Genomic DNA, 17,338 nt, shown 5'->3' on the forward strand with positions numbered 1-17,338 from the left:
ATTTTGTAAATTTCTTAACGTTTTTGTCAAAACCAAACTAAAACAACATTAGTAACCAAAAGTACATTGAACTCGCAGCTTCAGTGTTGGATCAGTTTCGTTTTGAAGAAACCGCACCAAACTGCTTACTCAATCCCATTGCATGCACCTCAATTTCTTCCCCATACCGTCCACCCACCTACTTGCATTAATGTTAGCTTCATCGGACCTTCAACTCCTATATACCACGACACCATACCAATTTCATCAAAATTAAAATTGCGAAACAAATTTGAATAACAATGAAAAAGATAGTTCAAAATCATTTTCTCATATTTGAGAACCAACATTCATTGATCTACAGCTTTCTTATCATCTTTCATCTTTTTCTGTGGTCTTTGAGACAACCATTACCTAAACTGCACTTCATCGTCGTGTTAGTTAAACCACATTTATTAATCTGAAGTGTTCGAGCTTGGTGGTAATTCACATTTTCGTAAACCAAAATTGGATAATCGATTATGACCAAAAATAACAAAGCACCAAAACCGACTCCACCCCTACATAAGTTCATGACTACAGAACCAAATTACATTCCTTCAAAGTATTTGAATACAGTTCGCGAAGATCTTTGGTTGTCCAAATTCTATGAAAGTAATTGTGTAAAGTTCAATAAGATCTTTGGTTCAGTCCAAATTCTATGAATTTCTCCTCTATTAGAAAACAGTTTAGTCAAGTACGTAGCATAGTATGTAACTAATTAAGTAATCTCTTTTAGGTAATTATGGGCTTGATCTGGGGATCTCACGGGCCCATGAAAGCTTCTTAAAATGGGGGCATTTCCTGGCGTACCTTCCCCATGCAAAGACAGCAGCTCAGCCATTCAAAGCATAGCGTTGTTGTAACTAACATAAAATGCATTTATAAAGACAGTTGGCTTCGCATTGAAAGCATTTTCTAACCACTCGCCTTGATCCATCCTTAACATTGAATCAAGTTGTGCAACTCTCATGACGGCATGGCCGGCACCACCACCAGTATCCAATCATGCACATCTCTTCCTCCATAACCACATCCGTAACAGCACCACTATCGGCGTCATCGCCCATCTTCTTCTTTAGCTTTTCCATTAGCTTGTCGTTTTCACCTAACCCTCTGCACTAGTACAGCTTTCCCATGGCCAACCACGCCGTCTTCAGGTCCTCTCTGGTTTGGTTAGCGCTAGTTCTCGTGGTTGTTGGGATTTGCACTCAGTCTTTGAAGAAGATCATGGTGACTTACCTGGTTGGTGTGATCGGAATCGGGGGTGTGCTTTTGCCTGATTGGGGCTACTTTGACCGGGATTTTTCCCGGTGGGGTTCTCCGGTTACGGTTGAGGAAAGGGCCTCTGCGATTGCAACTGCTGAAACATCTGGATTAGCAAGGTTAGTAATACGTAGTCACTGGAAATATCTTTTTTTTTTCTTTTTTTTTTTTTTTTTGATTCTGGACGACAATGTAACTCCCCACCTCATCTTTTGAACCTGTGACCTTAGTTGAACTAGCTAACCAACAGGCCACGGCTCACTAACTACTGGAAATACTTATTAGTTGTCCTCTCAACTAATTGTTTTGATTGATGATACTAGCAAAATAAAGTGTTGATCGATGATGCAATATTTTTGGGTTAGGGTCACTCGTAATAGCCTGATGTTAGGGGCAATTGATCAGTTGAGCTTAACTTGGCTCTGCTAGCTAGGTTTTATGTATTATGTTCATATGTTGTATGTATGATTTTACTATACAGGAAGAAAAAATACATATAAAGCCATATGCATAATTTGGTTTTAAAATATATATGGTGAAAGTAAAGGAACTTACTTATAGGACTGTAGTTGCATACTTGTATTCACATTGCACTTTGTTGTTGAGAATCGAAGGAATCTTAATTAGTTACATTACCAAAGTATCATTTTGACACTTTCGCCTAATTGTGAGAATTTAGACCATTTTTTTGCTAACATATCAATTTGTGCAACTCAATTTAGTATGTAGATAACTGTCATCTTAGTTTTTCTTCAAAAAGTAATTTCCCAAAGTACTCTAATTTTAGATGAATTTTTACTTCTTGTTACTTGGAGTAGTTGAAATTGGTAATATTTTACTTCTTGATACCAATAGAGTGACATACACCAAGTTAAGATTGCAAATTGTAATTAGCCAAATTTGGTAAATATATGTCTAAGGAGAACGTAAAAGGAACTAATTATATGAATGGTGTTGCCCACCAGTCAGCTCAAGTTATGCCATAACATGTTAATTGACAAGTTAACAGTGTTGCCAACCGGTTAGCAATTATTATGCACGCATTATATTCCAACCGGTTTGATTTTGCCATTGACATTATTTAGGATTCCTTTTTCTTTTTTCTTCTTTTTTGATTGAAATCGTTCTTCATCAATGAATAAGTTAAAAAGGAGTAATAAAAATTGTGTAGAGTTTCCTTCTAGCTAGACTAGCTTGTAGTAGCTCGTTAACAGTTTAATGTGTGTATTAATTTGAAAAACAAAATCGACTTGGATCAGACTATGTCTAAATGGATTGTGTAGGAGAGTTTCACCAAACTTTTTTTTTTTTCTGTTCTTTTCAATCCGATTTGCACAAATGAGTTCTGAGTCTTCTGACTTGTGAGAAACCTCTCTCGTTTTGCAGATTCAAAAGGTGTCCTATGAGATTGGCTGCTTATGCCACAATTTATGGGTTTGCTCTGTACAAGTGGTGGAGGTTTGTATCAAGTTAGTGAAGATATATTAATGGTTTTGGGGCACTTGATTTCTAGTTTCTCAATGTGTAAGTTATTTGAGAAGTTTCACCACACTAGTGTGTGGTATATGTTTTGGGAAGTGGGAACTTTTGTACCGTTGGATCAGGTGACAAAAACGGGAACACAGATCAAACGTAGAAATCATGAAGTATACCACATCGGTGTAAAGGAGAAGGTTTCTGAAGATTGTTGGATTAGTTTCAAAATTCTTTTTGTAACAACTGGGTGAATGAATTGCATGTGTATCAGTGAGTAGAGCAGTAGAGTGAAAATAGGGGAGAAAGGAAGGTGTGATCGATTGGCGGGCAGTCGGTCAGTAATAATAGGCACAACTGCGCAATGACAGTGCGTTGTCTTCTCCAAGATATTATTTTTTGTTGATTTTATATATTTGTTATCAATTGATTTTTTGAAGATGGAATGAAAGATCTTTGATTCATGGTAGAGGATTAGAGCCTTAGAGGTCATGGCAAAATGGACCAAAAACCAGCCTAACAGCATCCTAACCCAACCCATGCCTTGAGTCGGGCCCAACAAAGGCTAAGCATGAGTTAAAGGCCTAGAACAAGACTTTAGGAAACGCAATGATTTTCTCTCTGTCATCTTTTGGTTGAGTCTCTTGAGTGGAATTTATCGTGTGCTTGCGTCGATGTATTTTTGTTGGAGGAGAAAGATGTCATATTATAAAAATAGTAAAAGAAAATATTATTTATAAGTGAGTGAGCTTTTGAATTAAAAATTTACACATATTAGGTGGTTGCAATGGTAGAACGTTAAAGCAAGGTTCTAAAAAACGCTAAACGCTAGTGGGGCGGTGATTCAGGGACTAGCGCCTAGGGGCCTAGATGGGAACTAGGTGGTTTTTATTTTTTTAATTTTTAAATTATTTTTATGACATATAATAATATAAAGAAAAATATTTAAAGTCTAAAAATTAATTATAAATAGAAAAATAGTCAAAATATAGAATAAATTAGGGTTTAGGGCCACCTAGTACAGTCTAGCACCTCCTAGCCCGCCTAAGCAGACGCCTAGTAGCCCCCCGCCTAAGGGAAACGCCTAGGCCAAAATCCAAGTGGTTCCTTGTTTTATAACATTGTGTTAAAGTAATCGGTCGCATGAAAAAGTTATTGTATGGTTTTAGACCACCAACTGTAGTCTGAATTAAGTCATTGGTTCGTCACTATACTTTTTTTTTTTTTTAAACTTCTTGCAGAGATGTATTAATTCTATTGTCCCGGACTCCCGAACCACCACATAACACTGTAACATGATAGTGCATGACCATAGAATAATTACTCGACCACCACGAAGTCCATCTTAAATGGTTGCAACCATTTTTACTTGGGTCGTTCTAGTTGAACCTCCAAATTTGTTATTTGGACTTCTCATACTTAGTACACATTTAATTTACTTTTTAGAATACTTGAAAAGCTAAGTAGACCTCCTTATTTTTACCAAAACGTCATTGAACATGAGATACAACAATCTGTTACTCTACTTTTTATCTCTATCTTCAACCACGAGAAGAAGAATGAATCAAAATCACATGATATTGCTCTCTTATGAGTAGGTCTCTCCTCCACTAAAATTAATCAGAGTGTTGGTTCTCGATCTTGATTTGTTGTTGGAACCCCTTTGAATTTGCTAAAAGAATGATTTCAAGGATTTTGGGTTGGAAGATCGAATAATAGCTATATCATAATATTCAATTAATTTAGTTTCAGAAAATTCCAAATCAGATTGTTTTGAATTTACTTTTGTAATAAATGATGGACCATGTATAGAAATTATTATTTTTACTTAATTGTTTTAGGGGTAAATTATAAAACTACTAGCCTTTAACCCGTGTGTTCACACAGATAGTTGAAGAGAGGAACGTGTAATTGTTCTCTTAATTTTGCTTCTTTTCATTTTATATTTATCTAACAATTAAAAATAAAAATATGTTTTACATCTTTAACCTTTAAAAGTAAAAATATGCTGATGTAATAATTTATTAAATAGAGAGTATTTTAGGCGTTTCAAATTTTGGTGAAGCCTATGGCACCAAAGTTAGGCTTCTCTTTATAGTAGTAGAAATAGAAATATAGGCAATATAAAGAAATATCGCAAAAAAAAATAATTTAATATATTTAGTTGGAGGAGGTAAGAAGAGTATTTATTTATTTATTTACTTATTTTTTTCATTTTTCTCTCTGTGTCCTTATTTGTCTTTTCATATAAGTTTACTTCTTAACTTTACCAAAAAATAAAAATAAAAACGAAAGAAAATATATAGAAAATAAGCTCCCCTAGTCATTTTACGGCTAAGGGTGGGCATTCCGGTAATTTTAAAATGCAATAAAAACCCTAACCCCTTTCTTCTCCCTCCGACTCGTACAGTCCCTCAATATCACAACACTTGCTTGCTGTAACTCTCTCTCTCTCTCTCTCCATCGGCCGGCAACAATTGCAGTCCCCCTCTCTCGAGAATCGCAGGTACCTATCTTACTCTCTAGCTTCCCCTTTCTTCTTACAAAATCTAAAGAATCCAAGTTCAGGGATTCCCCAATTCAAATGGTGGCAGATAGTGCTTCTAGGAGAATCGAGTTGAGCTCATATGAATTCTTGTGTTTGGGTGGATCGTTATGCACTTAAATTCCAAATCTTTGCAAACTTTTGTTTTAATTTTTAGGTTACATATAGCTCTGGGAGTATTCAATCAGTTTAAGCATGTTTACTGTACATTGAAGAACATAGAAAGCTTCTGTAGATTAAAGAAAGATGTCTTTTTGTTTTCTTATACCTAAGAAATTTGTTTACCTATATCGGATAGTTTATACGCGATGTTTTTGATCCTTGGTATAATTTTAAGACATGAATGGTTTGGTAGATGCTAGTAGTTTTGCAATCAGTATTTGCATTTTGATTAGGATTATTCGGTACAACTAGTTTTCGGTAGCGGAATATATGAGAGGCCTGTTTGATTTAAAGTTTTCGCAGAATCCAGGCAATATGATGCTTCAGGTTCTTAGCAAGGTCTAATTGTTACGAAAAAAAACTTGTGTGACCTCAGGTTCTTAAACAGAAGGGAAGCAACACTCTGTACTGCTGGCTACTGCCCTCTGTAGACTAGAGAAAAAGAGAGATGAGGCTGCTTAGTCACAACATGCTGTCTTCCAACATTAAAGGCGTGAGTAACGGCTTTCCTCTGCGAATTGAAGCAGAGAAGGTAGTGGTGAAGCAGGTGGACTTGAACGTTGGTTTCCTGAAGAACATGTTTCCTAAGATCGAGTGGAAGGCCCTTGTAGAGGCTTCTCGTACAATGGGCTATGCCGAGCTCCCTGAGGAGGTCGAGCCTTCTAAGCTCGATTCTGGGGATTTCCTGCAAAAGTTCCATCATGCCCTTTTGGAGCTTGTTCTTGAGGAGGGTGCTCTTGTTTGCCCTGAAACTGGTCGCCGGTTTCCTGTTTCAAAGGGGATACCAAATATGTTACTTCATGAGGACGAGGTCTGAAATGATTCACAGTCACTGGACTGCCATTTGCTTATCTTGTACTTAATGAAAATTAGGCACTGTTCTGTAGCTTTTGGCAATTTTTTTTTTTTTTTGGTCTGAAGTAGCTTCTGGCAATTACAAACTGGAATGGTTTATTTTTTGTTTGATCTATTTTCCTTTTCGATGACACTTTGCCATGGTTTGTCAAACTCAAAAGTAATATCAGGGTTGAAGTGAAACACTGAACCCTGCAGCATAACGTCTGTGTATTCTGAACATGAGTTGAAGCAGTAAGCAGTAATTGGTAACTTGGTGAATTTGTAATTGATAACCCAAAATGTCAAAATTTGTGAATCACTTGCTATAACATTAATGGTTTGAACTATTATTCCACATCCACGGTACATATTGAAGCTCTTACGAATGGTAGTATGAAGTAAGAATAGGATAAACAACTTCCTCCAAATTAAATTTCAAAGGAAGTAGGAGACCTATGATTTCTCTCGAGAGCAAAAAATGGTGGGTGTCAATGAAACAGGATTCCTTTTGGCTAGAGCGCCCAAATCCAAATATTGGAACCGTTACGAGCGAGCCTGTTGAGACTCGAAGTGCTACTTCTTAACTCTTTTTGCAGCGGGGGGTTTCACAAGGAGGAGGTGGGACGCCAAAAACCCAGTCAAGAACATTCAAGTACTTGGATCTGAACACTTCCCTCTCCTCTGCATAGCAATGCATTATGATGGCGGTTGATAAGCTAAAGATCACCACGTCAGCTCTCTTCAATTTTTTTGTTTGTGGCAAGTATCCGGTATCAGCCATGCAGGTGAAAAAGCTCTCAATCGCTCGAGCGAGACAGTAGAGTGAGATCTCAATACGCCTGCTTTTCTTCTCAATAGCCAAGGCCAGGCCAGTCGGGAACTGTCCAACAAACTCATTTGAGACATTGTAAACAAAGAACAAAATTCATTCTGTTACAAGTTAAAGAGTTGGAGAAAGTTCATACCGTCCCCATTGCTACCATTGGTACATTACACATCTTGAAAATCCTAAAAAGCAAGCATGTCCACGTCCTGAGGAAAAATAACAATAAGGATGCAAGGTCAGTTTACTTGAAAAATTTAGTAGTGGCAAGATCTATTACAAAATATCATAAGGATAGCAATATATCCCTATATTAAACCTCGAATTCAGATTCCCTAAATTGTCACAGTTGATGATTGTCCAAGACTCCAGGTAGCAATATCAGAAATGAAAAGGCAAAAAGCACAAATAGAGCTCATCACTCTTCTGTAAGTTCTTCAAGGTCCAAAATGTTCTATCTAGCCTTCAGTTCCTCAAGAATTATTCAGATTGGCTGCCTACATGGAGTGTGTTAAAAACTTAAAATCCCATATAAAAACTGCTAAAAAATTTTGCAAGGTGTTCCAATTTCATTTAACCCCGAGATTTTTTATTTGTTTTTTTTTTTTTTTTATACGCTCAAAGCTGGGGCCTCCTGTGGAACCCCTGCAATCTCTACGAGACAGGAAACTCTAGCAGATAACTAGGTGGCTACTATAAGGCGGTTCGAACACCAGACCACATGGAAGCAAACCATGGACATGGCAATTCCTATTCTAAGGTGATGAAATAGTGTTCTATTTATCAGTTGTTCATACCAAAAGACCTGAGTTTTCAGGATATAATTAGGGCAGTTCTAAGGGTTGTTTTCACCTAATCTACACAATAATGTGAAAACAATATTCTAATAGCAGGTTCGCATAAAGCATAAATGGCACCATCAGAGTTAGATATAAAATAAAAGAAGCTGCTGACCAGGCAGATGCGCAATATACGGAAAGAAACAAGCTTGATCTTGCAGTGCCAAGAAGACCCTTTAGTAGTATAGTGTAATGCCTGCATACAGTTAAATCAAAATATTAAAATGGCAATATTAAGAAAGAGACGAAGACCAAGCTTGCATAGTTCATACAGAGAAATCAAATTTGCTAGGAGCTTAAAAACGACAAGACTTTAGGTCCACGTCAAAATAATATGATTACAAAGAATGGGTGATGGTGATATACTCTAAGTAATCAGCTTATAGTAAGCTCTAACACGATACCACAGAAGAAACAAGAAACAAAAAAGTTGGGAGAGTTCGTCTAAGAAGCATTCCTATTGCTGGACAATGAAGCATGAAATACTAATGGAATGCTCCTGAATTAGTAATGTGTGCAGTGCTTAAAGATACCTAAGACTTTCCAATGAATTGACTTGTGGGTGACACCTAAAACCACCATTTTTAAGATCTCAACGTGTCTCTAAGTTCAATTCATTTATTTTCCTGAGAATTTCAACTAGAAGATGCTCACTTGACCACATTTTCATAAGGCACCCTTATAGGAAAATATATAATCAAGAAAAGAAATCATGTGACTCACCTTTTCAAGAGGTCTTGCCGATGAACTATAAGCGCTGGAATCAGATATACCGGAAGATAAACCGGTAATGCTCTCCTGTAGGCTTGAATTAGGAAAGAGATAATATGCCCGCTACATGACTGACCTCCGTGTACAAGCTGCATAAATTACAATCCATGATGGCATAAATAACACTATTACGGGGACACCGTTTAAAACACCAAAATATCAGAAGTATAGAAATACTACTAATGCAAATTAAATCAGATGGTAAGAAACGACCAGTATGAGGCTTAAAGAATGCATACCGTGCAGGGAACTTTCATGGCTGGATCTAGTTTAATATTTGTTCCCACAGATTTGTAGTATCTTTCTATTGCTTCCAAATTAGTAAACGGTAAGCCACTTGCAATCTCTTTAACACCTTGCAAAATTGTGATATCCTTTCCCCCATGTTTGTTGAGAAAGGATTTATATGATAGGGGCAAACTCTCCTGCTTCAATATGTAAGCAGACCTGAAGAAATGAATTTTTATCCAATATCGTGACTTAGTAATCTGCTTTCACTATCAACAAGATGAATTCATAGAAACTTCAAAGGTCAAGATACCATAAGTTATTCCCACATACATAATGCTTGGCAGTGCCTGTCCATTATTGCCCCAAGACAATTTAAAATATGACAACGAAAAAATAAAACACACACTGCATACACTGGCTACACCAGTACTAAATATGAACATTTCTACAACAAAGTATACTTACAGAATTTGCGAAGAGGAGAGACACATGAGGAAAATGTCACCGTGCTTCCAAGTGAGAGGTCTACAAACACGACCAAACCGTTTGCTTTTAATCCCACAACGCGTGGCCAACACGGCAGCACGCATAAGTATGTATACGGCCAAGCTCGTATGCTGCGTGTTATGCCCGGTAAGAAGCATAGACGGTCCTGCTATAAGCCCTGCTAACAAAGCCCTCCACTTAGCTGTCCTGAACTAGAGTAACACCGGAACATAATCAATTAAACCAGAGCAAACAGCTGTCTCAAATCTCAATCAAACAGACTATGCGAAGCTGAATATAAAAGAACAAGGAACGTGCCTACGGTGGCCTCCCAAAGAAGCAATAATCTCATCCACTGAAACAAATGTGCCTGCAAAAGTCCCAAGAAACAGACCATATCTCAAGGTCTCCTTCAAAGCAGTAACAATTGCTTCATTATTCGTAATCGCACCCTCAGTTCTGAACAGATACACATCAAACACTTAAAATTATAACCAATAAACACATTAACAAGTTTGAATTGTTCAAATATTCGATATAATTAGCACATTAATCACTTCAATTATGATATAACTAGGTTTGAATTACTGAAATATTAACTTTTTACCTTAGAGAGGCTAAGAGCTTTCTCTTTCTGAGTCTAGCTAGGATGGAGAAGACGGCGAGGCCGCCTTTGAGGCCGGCGCCGATGGTGAAGCCCTTAATCGAAGCAGTCACGACCCGCCGTAGCTTCTCGGAATCGCTCAACGGCACAGGAACGTATTTGAGCGAAGAGGAATAGCAAAACGACGACGGAGAGGGATCAGATTTCCTGCAATGCGCGCACACCAGATCTTCGGCGTGATCACCGTTGGAGCCGCCATTCTCGCCGGCGGAGCAGGTGCAGACGTCGCCGTCCGGCCACATGGGAGGGCGAGTGGATTAGGTTTTTGCGGGAATGGGGTGGCGCGTGGAGACGAAAGAGGGGATTCAAAGGAGATTGAGAGGTACGGCGTGGGGAGTCGAGAGGGAAAGGTGGGAGTGCAGCTTTGCGAATATCGAAAAGCGCCAGCGAGGGACGCACACGTGTGCGACGGTTTTTTCTGTTTGGCCTTTTATCACTTTATTTCACAATTTGTACTTTTTTAGGACATGTATTCGGTACATTTATGTATTAGTACATCTCAATGTACCGGTACGTACGTCAAAGGTGTACGAACTCCTTGTCCTTATAGTAGTAGAACATCTCTCTACAGTCATAGACTAACTCAAACTTTTGGTCTAGCGAGATCATGAATACATGAAGTCCTCTGTGTCAAATTGATCTACTTAATGTATCGATCGAATGATTGATTAATATATTGTGGAGTACCCCTTATTTTACAGAAGTAAAAACAACTATTACCAAAGAAAACGATTCTTAATTACTCATAGTAACAATTAGTCATGCTCAGGTGGTCAGTTGATTATATACTTAGTCGTGCTGAATTGTCGTTGGATTTAGATTTAAAATGTGAAAAATAATAAGACAATTATGGTGAATTTATTTGGCTCAATATTCTCCACTCTTTGATCTAAATATAAAGAGAGTTGACTGTAGAGTACAAAATCAACTAACCACCCAAACATGAATGAGTCACTTAACCCTAATCTAATCCAAACGATCGTCTTCTGGATACGAGTGATGTTACAAGGAGAACAGTTAAACCACGACCATTCTGCCACAGCATACTCTTTGGTTAAAGCACCACCAATCATAATGGTAAACCTAGAAGGTGACAAATCAATCTTCATTATCATATCCAATTCTCAATAGTGGTTGTTAGTTGGTAGCTTTACGTTGCTGTCTTCCACCATGTACTGTTAGACGCTATACAACAAGTCAACAATGAACGCCTAACCAGACATTTCAAAATTGCCTATTTAGTGCAGAGGACATGGACAGATAACGTTATTAATCAATACGGCACAGAAGTGTGGGCAGAAATCAATCTCCATGTGCAAAATGAGTATGGGCTCATCCCACAACAAGAACATGCATTCCACCTTTCGGAAAAAACATAAGCATGGATTCCATAAGCACATTCCAGCAGCATTTAGCATGTGATGAGTGACTAGGTTACTTTCTACAGCTAAAAGCTAGTTCTACGCAACAATAGCACTATGCAGTAGCACTGTATGGTAGTCAAAGCCAGTGTTGCAATTCCTCAGTGCTAACCAGAGTGTACTAGGAGTGATGTTGTCATAATACTGCAGAACTAGGGGAAAAAGCAACAACTAGGGGAAAAAGCAACGACTATTGAATGGATGCTGCACGTAAATGAGGGCGGCAAACAGCAAATCCCCTCCAGTTTTCAGGCATGTGCTTCAAGGCCAAAATCAAATGTGGTATGTATGGAATTGCATCAACAAGCATGCTCACCTGAACTCTGGTTCCCAATATGGGAATGTGATAGTAAACACGTCGAGAGCAGCACCAAGCAACGCTATTTCCTGACCGAAATGTAAAGTTTCTTGAGAATGAAGTCAAAATCGGCGGTGAACAAAAGGTTGATTTGCAAATGCAGAGCATCAACTGAGAGAAGATAAAGATGTGCAGAAACCTGTGTAGTATTCCTTCTTTTGCCTATTACAAGAGTCTTTCAAGAACATTAATGGTAACAGCTAAAGTATGACTAAAATCCTACCAATCTGAATTTATAGCCGGTGCTCCTCTCAGATTCACTGTAAAAACTCCAATCATATTCCTCCAAAGGTTCTACTTAATTCATTCTACCTTGAGAACAATTTTCATGAACTCATAGACAAAGTAACTTATTGCAGCCGAAGGAAGTACCTGAGTATGCAAAACACAAAAGATAAGAAAAGGAGCATAACACCATATGCTTAAAAGTTATAGTTTGGACGGAAATGCAACATAAGTGGGATAACTGCAAAGTCAAAAACCTAATGGAAAAAATATTTGGATAAAGTGTGATTAAAATAAGCACCAAATCCCTAGTATGACTCGATAATTGGAAATTGATTTCTTCTGGAGACTGATACAGGAACAAAGTTTGGAAAAAAAAAAAAAAAACAACTCAGTTTTGGGGGCAATCCATCCAACAATGACTTCAGGCCACATCTGGAAAACGACCAAAGGAAGAAGGACAGAGTTTGAAGTATCAGTTAGTAAGGGAATTTGCTGATTGAAAGAAAAACTTACTATAAGGGAAAGTGATGTTTACGCCCTACTTTCCAATTTCCATAGGAGTAAAGATCAGAATATGAGAATGCTAATTATACCTAGAGAAAGAGATGTATCTAGAACCACTAACCTAGGAATCAAAATATCTAGGCAAAAAGATTTCCTAGTCGTTGAACACAATAAATTTCAAAAGCAATATGGAATTGGCTACACTTCACCCATTCATACACAGAACCTATGACCATTTTTACAAGTGCAAAAGCACCTAATTGACCATATTAACTACCTTAAAACATAAAATAAGCTTAATAAACAAGAATTCTTTTAACAACGTACCTGTAACAAGCTGGGAACAAGTCCTGCATAGAGTGCCGGGACCCCTCCTCGTTCAACTATCTTAATACAAGTCGCCAAGGTGCTCATTTTAGTAGCCTGGGATTGCAATTGAAGCTGTCTCCTCACAACTTCAAATGGATAAGTGGCAGCTTCTGCACAGGCACCAGCAATAGCTCCATAGAGTAATGTCCTAACCGGTCCCAACTCCAGTTGATCAAAAGCATTCAGGCGCTCACCGTGCTGATTCATTTTCTGAATTCTTTTCCTTCCATTCGGTGAATGCAAGTAAGCTGATTTTAATATGTCATAGACACCATAGAAAACTGCACCTGAAGGTGCCATGCTTGCTATGGATGGTACTAGGCCCTTATAAAGGGAAAAGAACCCTTCAGTCTGGATCATGTGGCGGAAAGCACCAATGACACCGCCCAAGGATTCCCCACCCGGAGCCACTAGCTTAGTTCGAATCTGAAACATACAACATCTAAATTAGCATTTGTAAGTGTTTTCAGGGTTATTATCTCTATTTGAGCGTAAACCAATAAACTTTTTTTTTCATTTTTCTCTCATTAAGTGTTATTTGAGGGATTAGATTTGCTCAAAGTGAGGATTAGTGTCAAAAATGCATAGTCAATTCCAATTAAAAACAGTAAGTATATAGCTCGCAGGTAGTACATATTTAGTATTTATTCAATTAGAAAGGTATTCCGTAATTGTGTTTTAAAACACAAAGGAAAAAAGAAGTAGAAGAAGAAGAAGAAGAAGTAAGAAACAAGCAGAAGACTTGGTTAATAATATTAACTAAACCCTTTATTTATGCAATACCCCAATTTCCAAAGCCAAAAAAAATTGTACGTAACCACTGAAGTTCCAGACCGGCTGAAGTTGTCCATGTTGGATTGTTGGGCATGCAATATAACCTTCAGCAGGGAAGGGCTCCATAGAGCAACTGAACCCTGGATTTCTGATGTATTTGCTTTAGGGTATTTGACAATTAAATACTTTCTATGATCCATTATCTTTCAAGCCTGAATATAAGGTATACAGCACAATTTATCTATATATAAAAGTTGCATAATCAAAATGTATCTAATAGGTATGAAACTATGTAGCATGTACGCTGAGAAAGTGCATCCAGAAAGAGGAGAAGACCAACACTCTACTAGTTCTTATAATCTAATAGTCTTATAATCTACCTATATTTGAGACAAAGTAGACCAAGTAAAAAGGCATACCCTAGTCAAACATTTCCTATTACATGCATACATTACTTCCAACCGGCCCAAGCCTAAGTTCATCTAGTAATTGACCAAATAGAGAAATCCAAAACAATCACTTACCGTGTCAAGAGGTAAGCAGAGTATGGAAGCAGTAATTCCAGCTGCAGCACCAGCAACGAATCTCTCAAAATTTGTAGTCTCCTTATTTCCAGAAAATCTAAGCAATTGTTTTCTGTAAGTATCATATGCATAAAAATTGATTGCTTTAAATGGAGCTGTGCGAAGAATATTGACTAAGTTCCCCTTCCAAAACCCCCTCACGCCCTGAGAAACCGCTATGCTCTTAACAAGATCGAAAAGATGCCTCCGTTCACCACCAACTATATACTCCAGCTTTAGTCTCTCAAGCGGCGCAACAAACGTTCTGATATCATACAACAACATTCAATCAGCCACAGCCACATATGAATTCCTAAACGTAGCAACAAATAAGCAACTCTCTAGTCTAAAAAAATCTCTAAAAGCAGATCGTGAATCAAACATAACCTTCCCATTCGAATCTACATATACTCGAGTTAACCAATGTCAATATGTACACTCCACTAAAACCAATTTATCGAAATTCGAAAGCATTCTCCTACACTATCAGCTGCAATTGTGTGCATTACGTAGCAAACTAAATACGAATTCCGAAAAACTACAATCTCAATCACTTCTTCTTGCTGCAATAGAACCATAGAATATTAAGAACCATAGAAAACTGAAAGTAGAGACCTGGAAACCATGGCGGCTATGGCACCAGCCCACAAATGCTTGGTGGTGTTCATGGCCCTTCCTCTCCTAATCCCAACTTTCTCTCTCTTCTCTTCTTGAACCACCACCACCGCTGCTTCCTCCGAGCCCTCCTCGCCGTTCTGCACCAAACACCCCCCTTTCGACTCCCGAACAACCCCATCGCTTCTCAAACTCACCGACAAAAATCCACCGCCACCGCCACCCGCCAGTCGCAACCGGCACGCATAACCCGACCCGGAAACGACGGCGTTTGAGGTCTTTCTGAACGAGACGGAATTGAGCAGCGAATTGGGGACCGTGGGCTCCAGGAACAAACCGCCGGTGACGAATAGGCCGGAGTTTGAGTCGTGGAGGTTGGGGTTTGCAGAGCAAGAGAGCTCCGAGGGGGGCATTTTAGAGAAATGGGATTGACTAGGTTTCAGAGTGTGGTGATGATGGGATTGTGGTGAGGATTGGGATTATTGAGGGTTTAGGTGAAAATGGCGGCAGCTTTGCTTCCATCGCCGCACATACATAGTACAATACAATTCCCTCTTATTATACTCCTCTCTCTTTTCTATTTCTGTTATCTATTATCTGAAGCGAGTTGCTTGTGCTCTGTTTTTTTTTACCCTATCAGTTTTACGGTGAAGTAAGCCAGAATGGTGAATTTTTGAGAATTTCTTTTGACTATTGTTTTTTCTTCACGCATGGGAAAATTAAGAGAAAAAAAGTGAAAATATGGGTGGATCCATTCTCTTGATTATATTTCGACTCTTAGATTTGACCGATTAAGGTTAAATTATAATCACATTTTGTTTTATTCTTGTTTTATGAAACAAATTAAAAAATATGTGAACATCCTACTCTAAGCAGGCTAATAATCATAAGTATTATTTCTAGAGTTTACACTCAATGTGTTAAATCTAATAACCCTAAGATTCAGGTATGAAAGGCTCCTTGGGCGCTGCCACTCCTGTGCTATGTTGAATCATGGTGGCCAGCGATGCCCTAGGGTGGACGAGTTGGAAGCTGATGCTGGGGCGGAGCAGGGATCGCAAACGGCTGGTGGACCGATCGTTCCAGCCCTTGTCTTTAGGGCAAACGTTCAGCCCTCTATCTCTTCTCCATTGCTCTCTACTTTCAAGGTCCCTGGCTTGTCGAAAAAGAAACCGGTACAGATTCGTGAGCTTCCTGCGCTTGCGTTTTCTGGTACTGAGGGATCCTCCACCCAAACTCAGGTGGTGGGGATGCGCCGGCCCAGGGCTGAGGATGCTCCTGAGGATGGTAAGCGAGCCAAGCATGGTTTGGCTTTGGCGCCGGTAACCCTGCAGCCGGAAAATCTTGGGCTCGAGTTTTCTGATGCAGGTCTGGTTGGTGGGAAGCTATCTCAAGACCCTAAGGTCTACAAGAAGAAGGGCAGGCCTAGGGGTTCGCGAAACAAAGTCAAAGCGGCATCGGTGTCGACCACCGTTGCCGACTCTGGGTCTATGGCGTCGGGGCCCTTTGATGGTGGTTCTGTTGGCATGCCTGAGAAGCCTAATGGGCTGGCTGAGCCTGTTTCCCAGTCCGGGTAGGAGACGAGCCCCTCCATCTTCGGGCGAGTGACGTGTCTTGCTTGATGGCGGCGATGTACACCAAGTAGGGTCTTAGGCGTCAAAGCAATCAAGGAAGTGTCTCGTGCTCGATGATGTAGGATCTCGTAGTTTTCGTTTGTTCTTTATTTGCTTTGGCTAGTAGTTTTCTTTTGAACTTTAGTTTTTTTGGATTTCCTTTTGGTTTCAGAACTCTTATGAGCTCGCATTGTAATATGGGGGGTGTTTGTACCCTTTATGCTTGACTGAGTGAGGTCGTCATGATTTCGATCAATGGATTAGTCTTCCGTTGCCCTAAAAAAAAAAAAAAAAATTCAACAAGAGCTAGTGATTTCAATAATTTTATTGGTGATTTTACACTAGTTATTTATCAATGAACAAAGAAATCGAAAAGCCATAATCATCGCTATTTTAAATATGATAAACAAATTACACTATTTGAATTAGTAAGAGATTAAGTTTATAAAATATGATTTTAATCACTGAACTATACCGCACAATGAACATAATAAGAACGCTTGTACTACCTTCTTGTGAAATTATTCCCTACATTCCTACTTCAACTTAGAACTTACTTTAGACAATTGCCGAATGAATGACGTCGTGTAGGGGAAACAAAAATATTTAGTTAATAAGTAATTTTATTATTTTTGAGGAGGTTATCCGATTGATATGTTGCTAGAGTGAACTAAAAATACATTGGTGTTATGAGTGGGATTGACCAAAGTAAGTTTTAATTTTTATTTTTCCAAATTTCTGAAAAGGGTGAAAATTGCAAGAAAAAATTACAAAAAGC

General features: G+C 38.6%; 4 protein-coding genes across 6 annotated transcripts; 2 read left to right on the top strand and 2 right to left on the bottom strand.

Annotated features, from left to right (window-relative positions):
• The first annotated feature begins 897 nt into the window (after positions 1-897).
• Positions 898-3,226, top strand: LOC133745665 (signal peptidase complex-like protein DTM1). Of its 2 annotated transcripts, XM_062173772.1 has the most exons (3): positions 898-1,403; positions 2,671-2,753; positions 2,889-3,226. In XM_062173772.1, exons 1-3 carry the CDS (start codon positions 1,156-1,158, stop codon positions 2,918-2,920), a joined length of 363 nt encoding a protein of 120 aa, XP_062029756.1. In that variant the 5' UTR covers positions 898-1,155; the 3' UTR covers positions 2,921-3,226. The 2 variants fall into 2 exon arrangements, with proteins under 2 accessions (XP_062029756.1, XP_062029757.1); XM_062173773.1 differs by having other exon boundaries at positions 910-1,403; positions 2,671-3,226.
• Positions 3,227-5,108: 1,882 nt separating this feature from the next.
• LOC133742595 (multifunctional methyltransferase subunit TRM112 homolog A-like) lies at positions 5,109-6,452 on the top strand. The gene is made up of 2 exons (XM_062170282.1): positions 5,109-5,263; positions 5,841-6,452. Exon 2 carries the CDS (start codon positions 5,913-5,915, stop codon positions 6,279-6,281), a length of 369 nt encoding a protein of 122 aa, XP_062026266.1. The 5' UTR covers positions 5,109-5,263; positions 5,841-5,912; the 3' UTR covers positions 6,282-6,452.
• A 151-nt stretch (positions 6,453-6,603) lies between these two features.
• Positions 6,604-10,527, bottom strand: LOC133742593 (uncharacterized). 2 transcript variants are annotated; one of them, XM_062170278.1, is made up of 8 exons: positions 10,059-10,527; positions 9,770-9,910; positions 9,431-9,658; positions 8,974-9,181; positions 8,687-8,823; positions 8,079-8,159; positions 7,267-7,333; positions 6,604-7,181 (listed from the first exon to the last, which is right to left on the bottom strand). In XM_062170278.1, the coding sequence occupies exons 1-8, from the start codon at positions 10,355-10,357 to the stop codon at positions 6,882-6,884; spliced, it is 1,461 nt and encodes a 486-aa protein (XP_062026262.1). In that variant the 5' UTR covers positions 10,358-10,527; the 3' UTR covers positions 6,604-6,881. The 2 variants fall into 2 exon arrangements, with proteins under 2 accessions (XP_062026262.1, XP_062026263.1); XM_062170279.1 differs by lacking the exon at positions 10,059-10,527 and having other exon boundaries at positions 9,431-9,663; positions 9,770-9,909.
• A 909-nt stretch (positions 10,528-11,436) lies between these two features.
• LOC133742594 (probable mitochondrial adenine nucleotide transporter BTL3) lies at positions 11,437-15,517 on the bottom strand. The gene is made up of 4 exons (XM_062170280.1): positions 14,948-15,517; positions 14,294-14,597; positions 12,954-13,421; positions 11,437-12,266 (listed from the first exon to the last, which is right to left on the bottom strand). Exons 1-4 carry the CDS (start codon positions 15,358-15,360, stop codon positions 12,198-12,200), a joined length of 1,254 nt encoding a protein of 417 aa, XP_062026264.1. The 5' UTR covers positions 15,361-15,517; the 3' UTR covers positions 11,437-12,197.
• Between the last annotated feature and the right edge of the window lie 1,821 nt (positions 15,518-17,338).

Source organism: Rosa rugosa, chromosome 4 (assembly GCF_958449725.1).
Source record: "Rosa rugosa chromosome 4, drRosRugo1.1, whole genome shotgun sequence".
In the NCBI taxonomy this organism is placed as follows: domain Eukaryota; kingdom Viridiplantae; phylum Streptophyta; class Magnoliopsida; order Rosales; family Rosaceae; genus Rosa; species Rosa rugosa.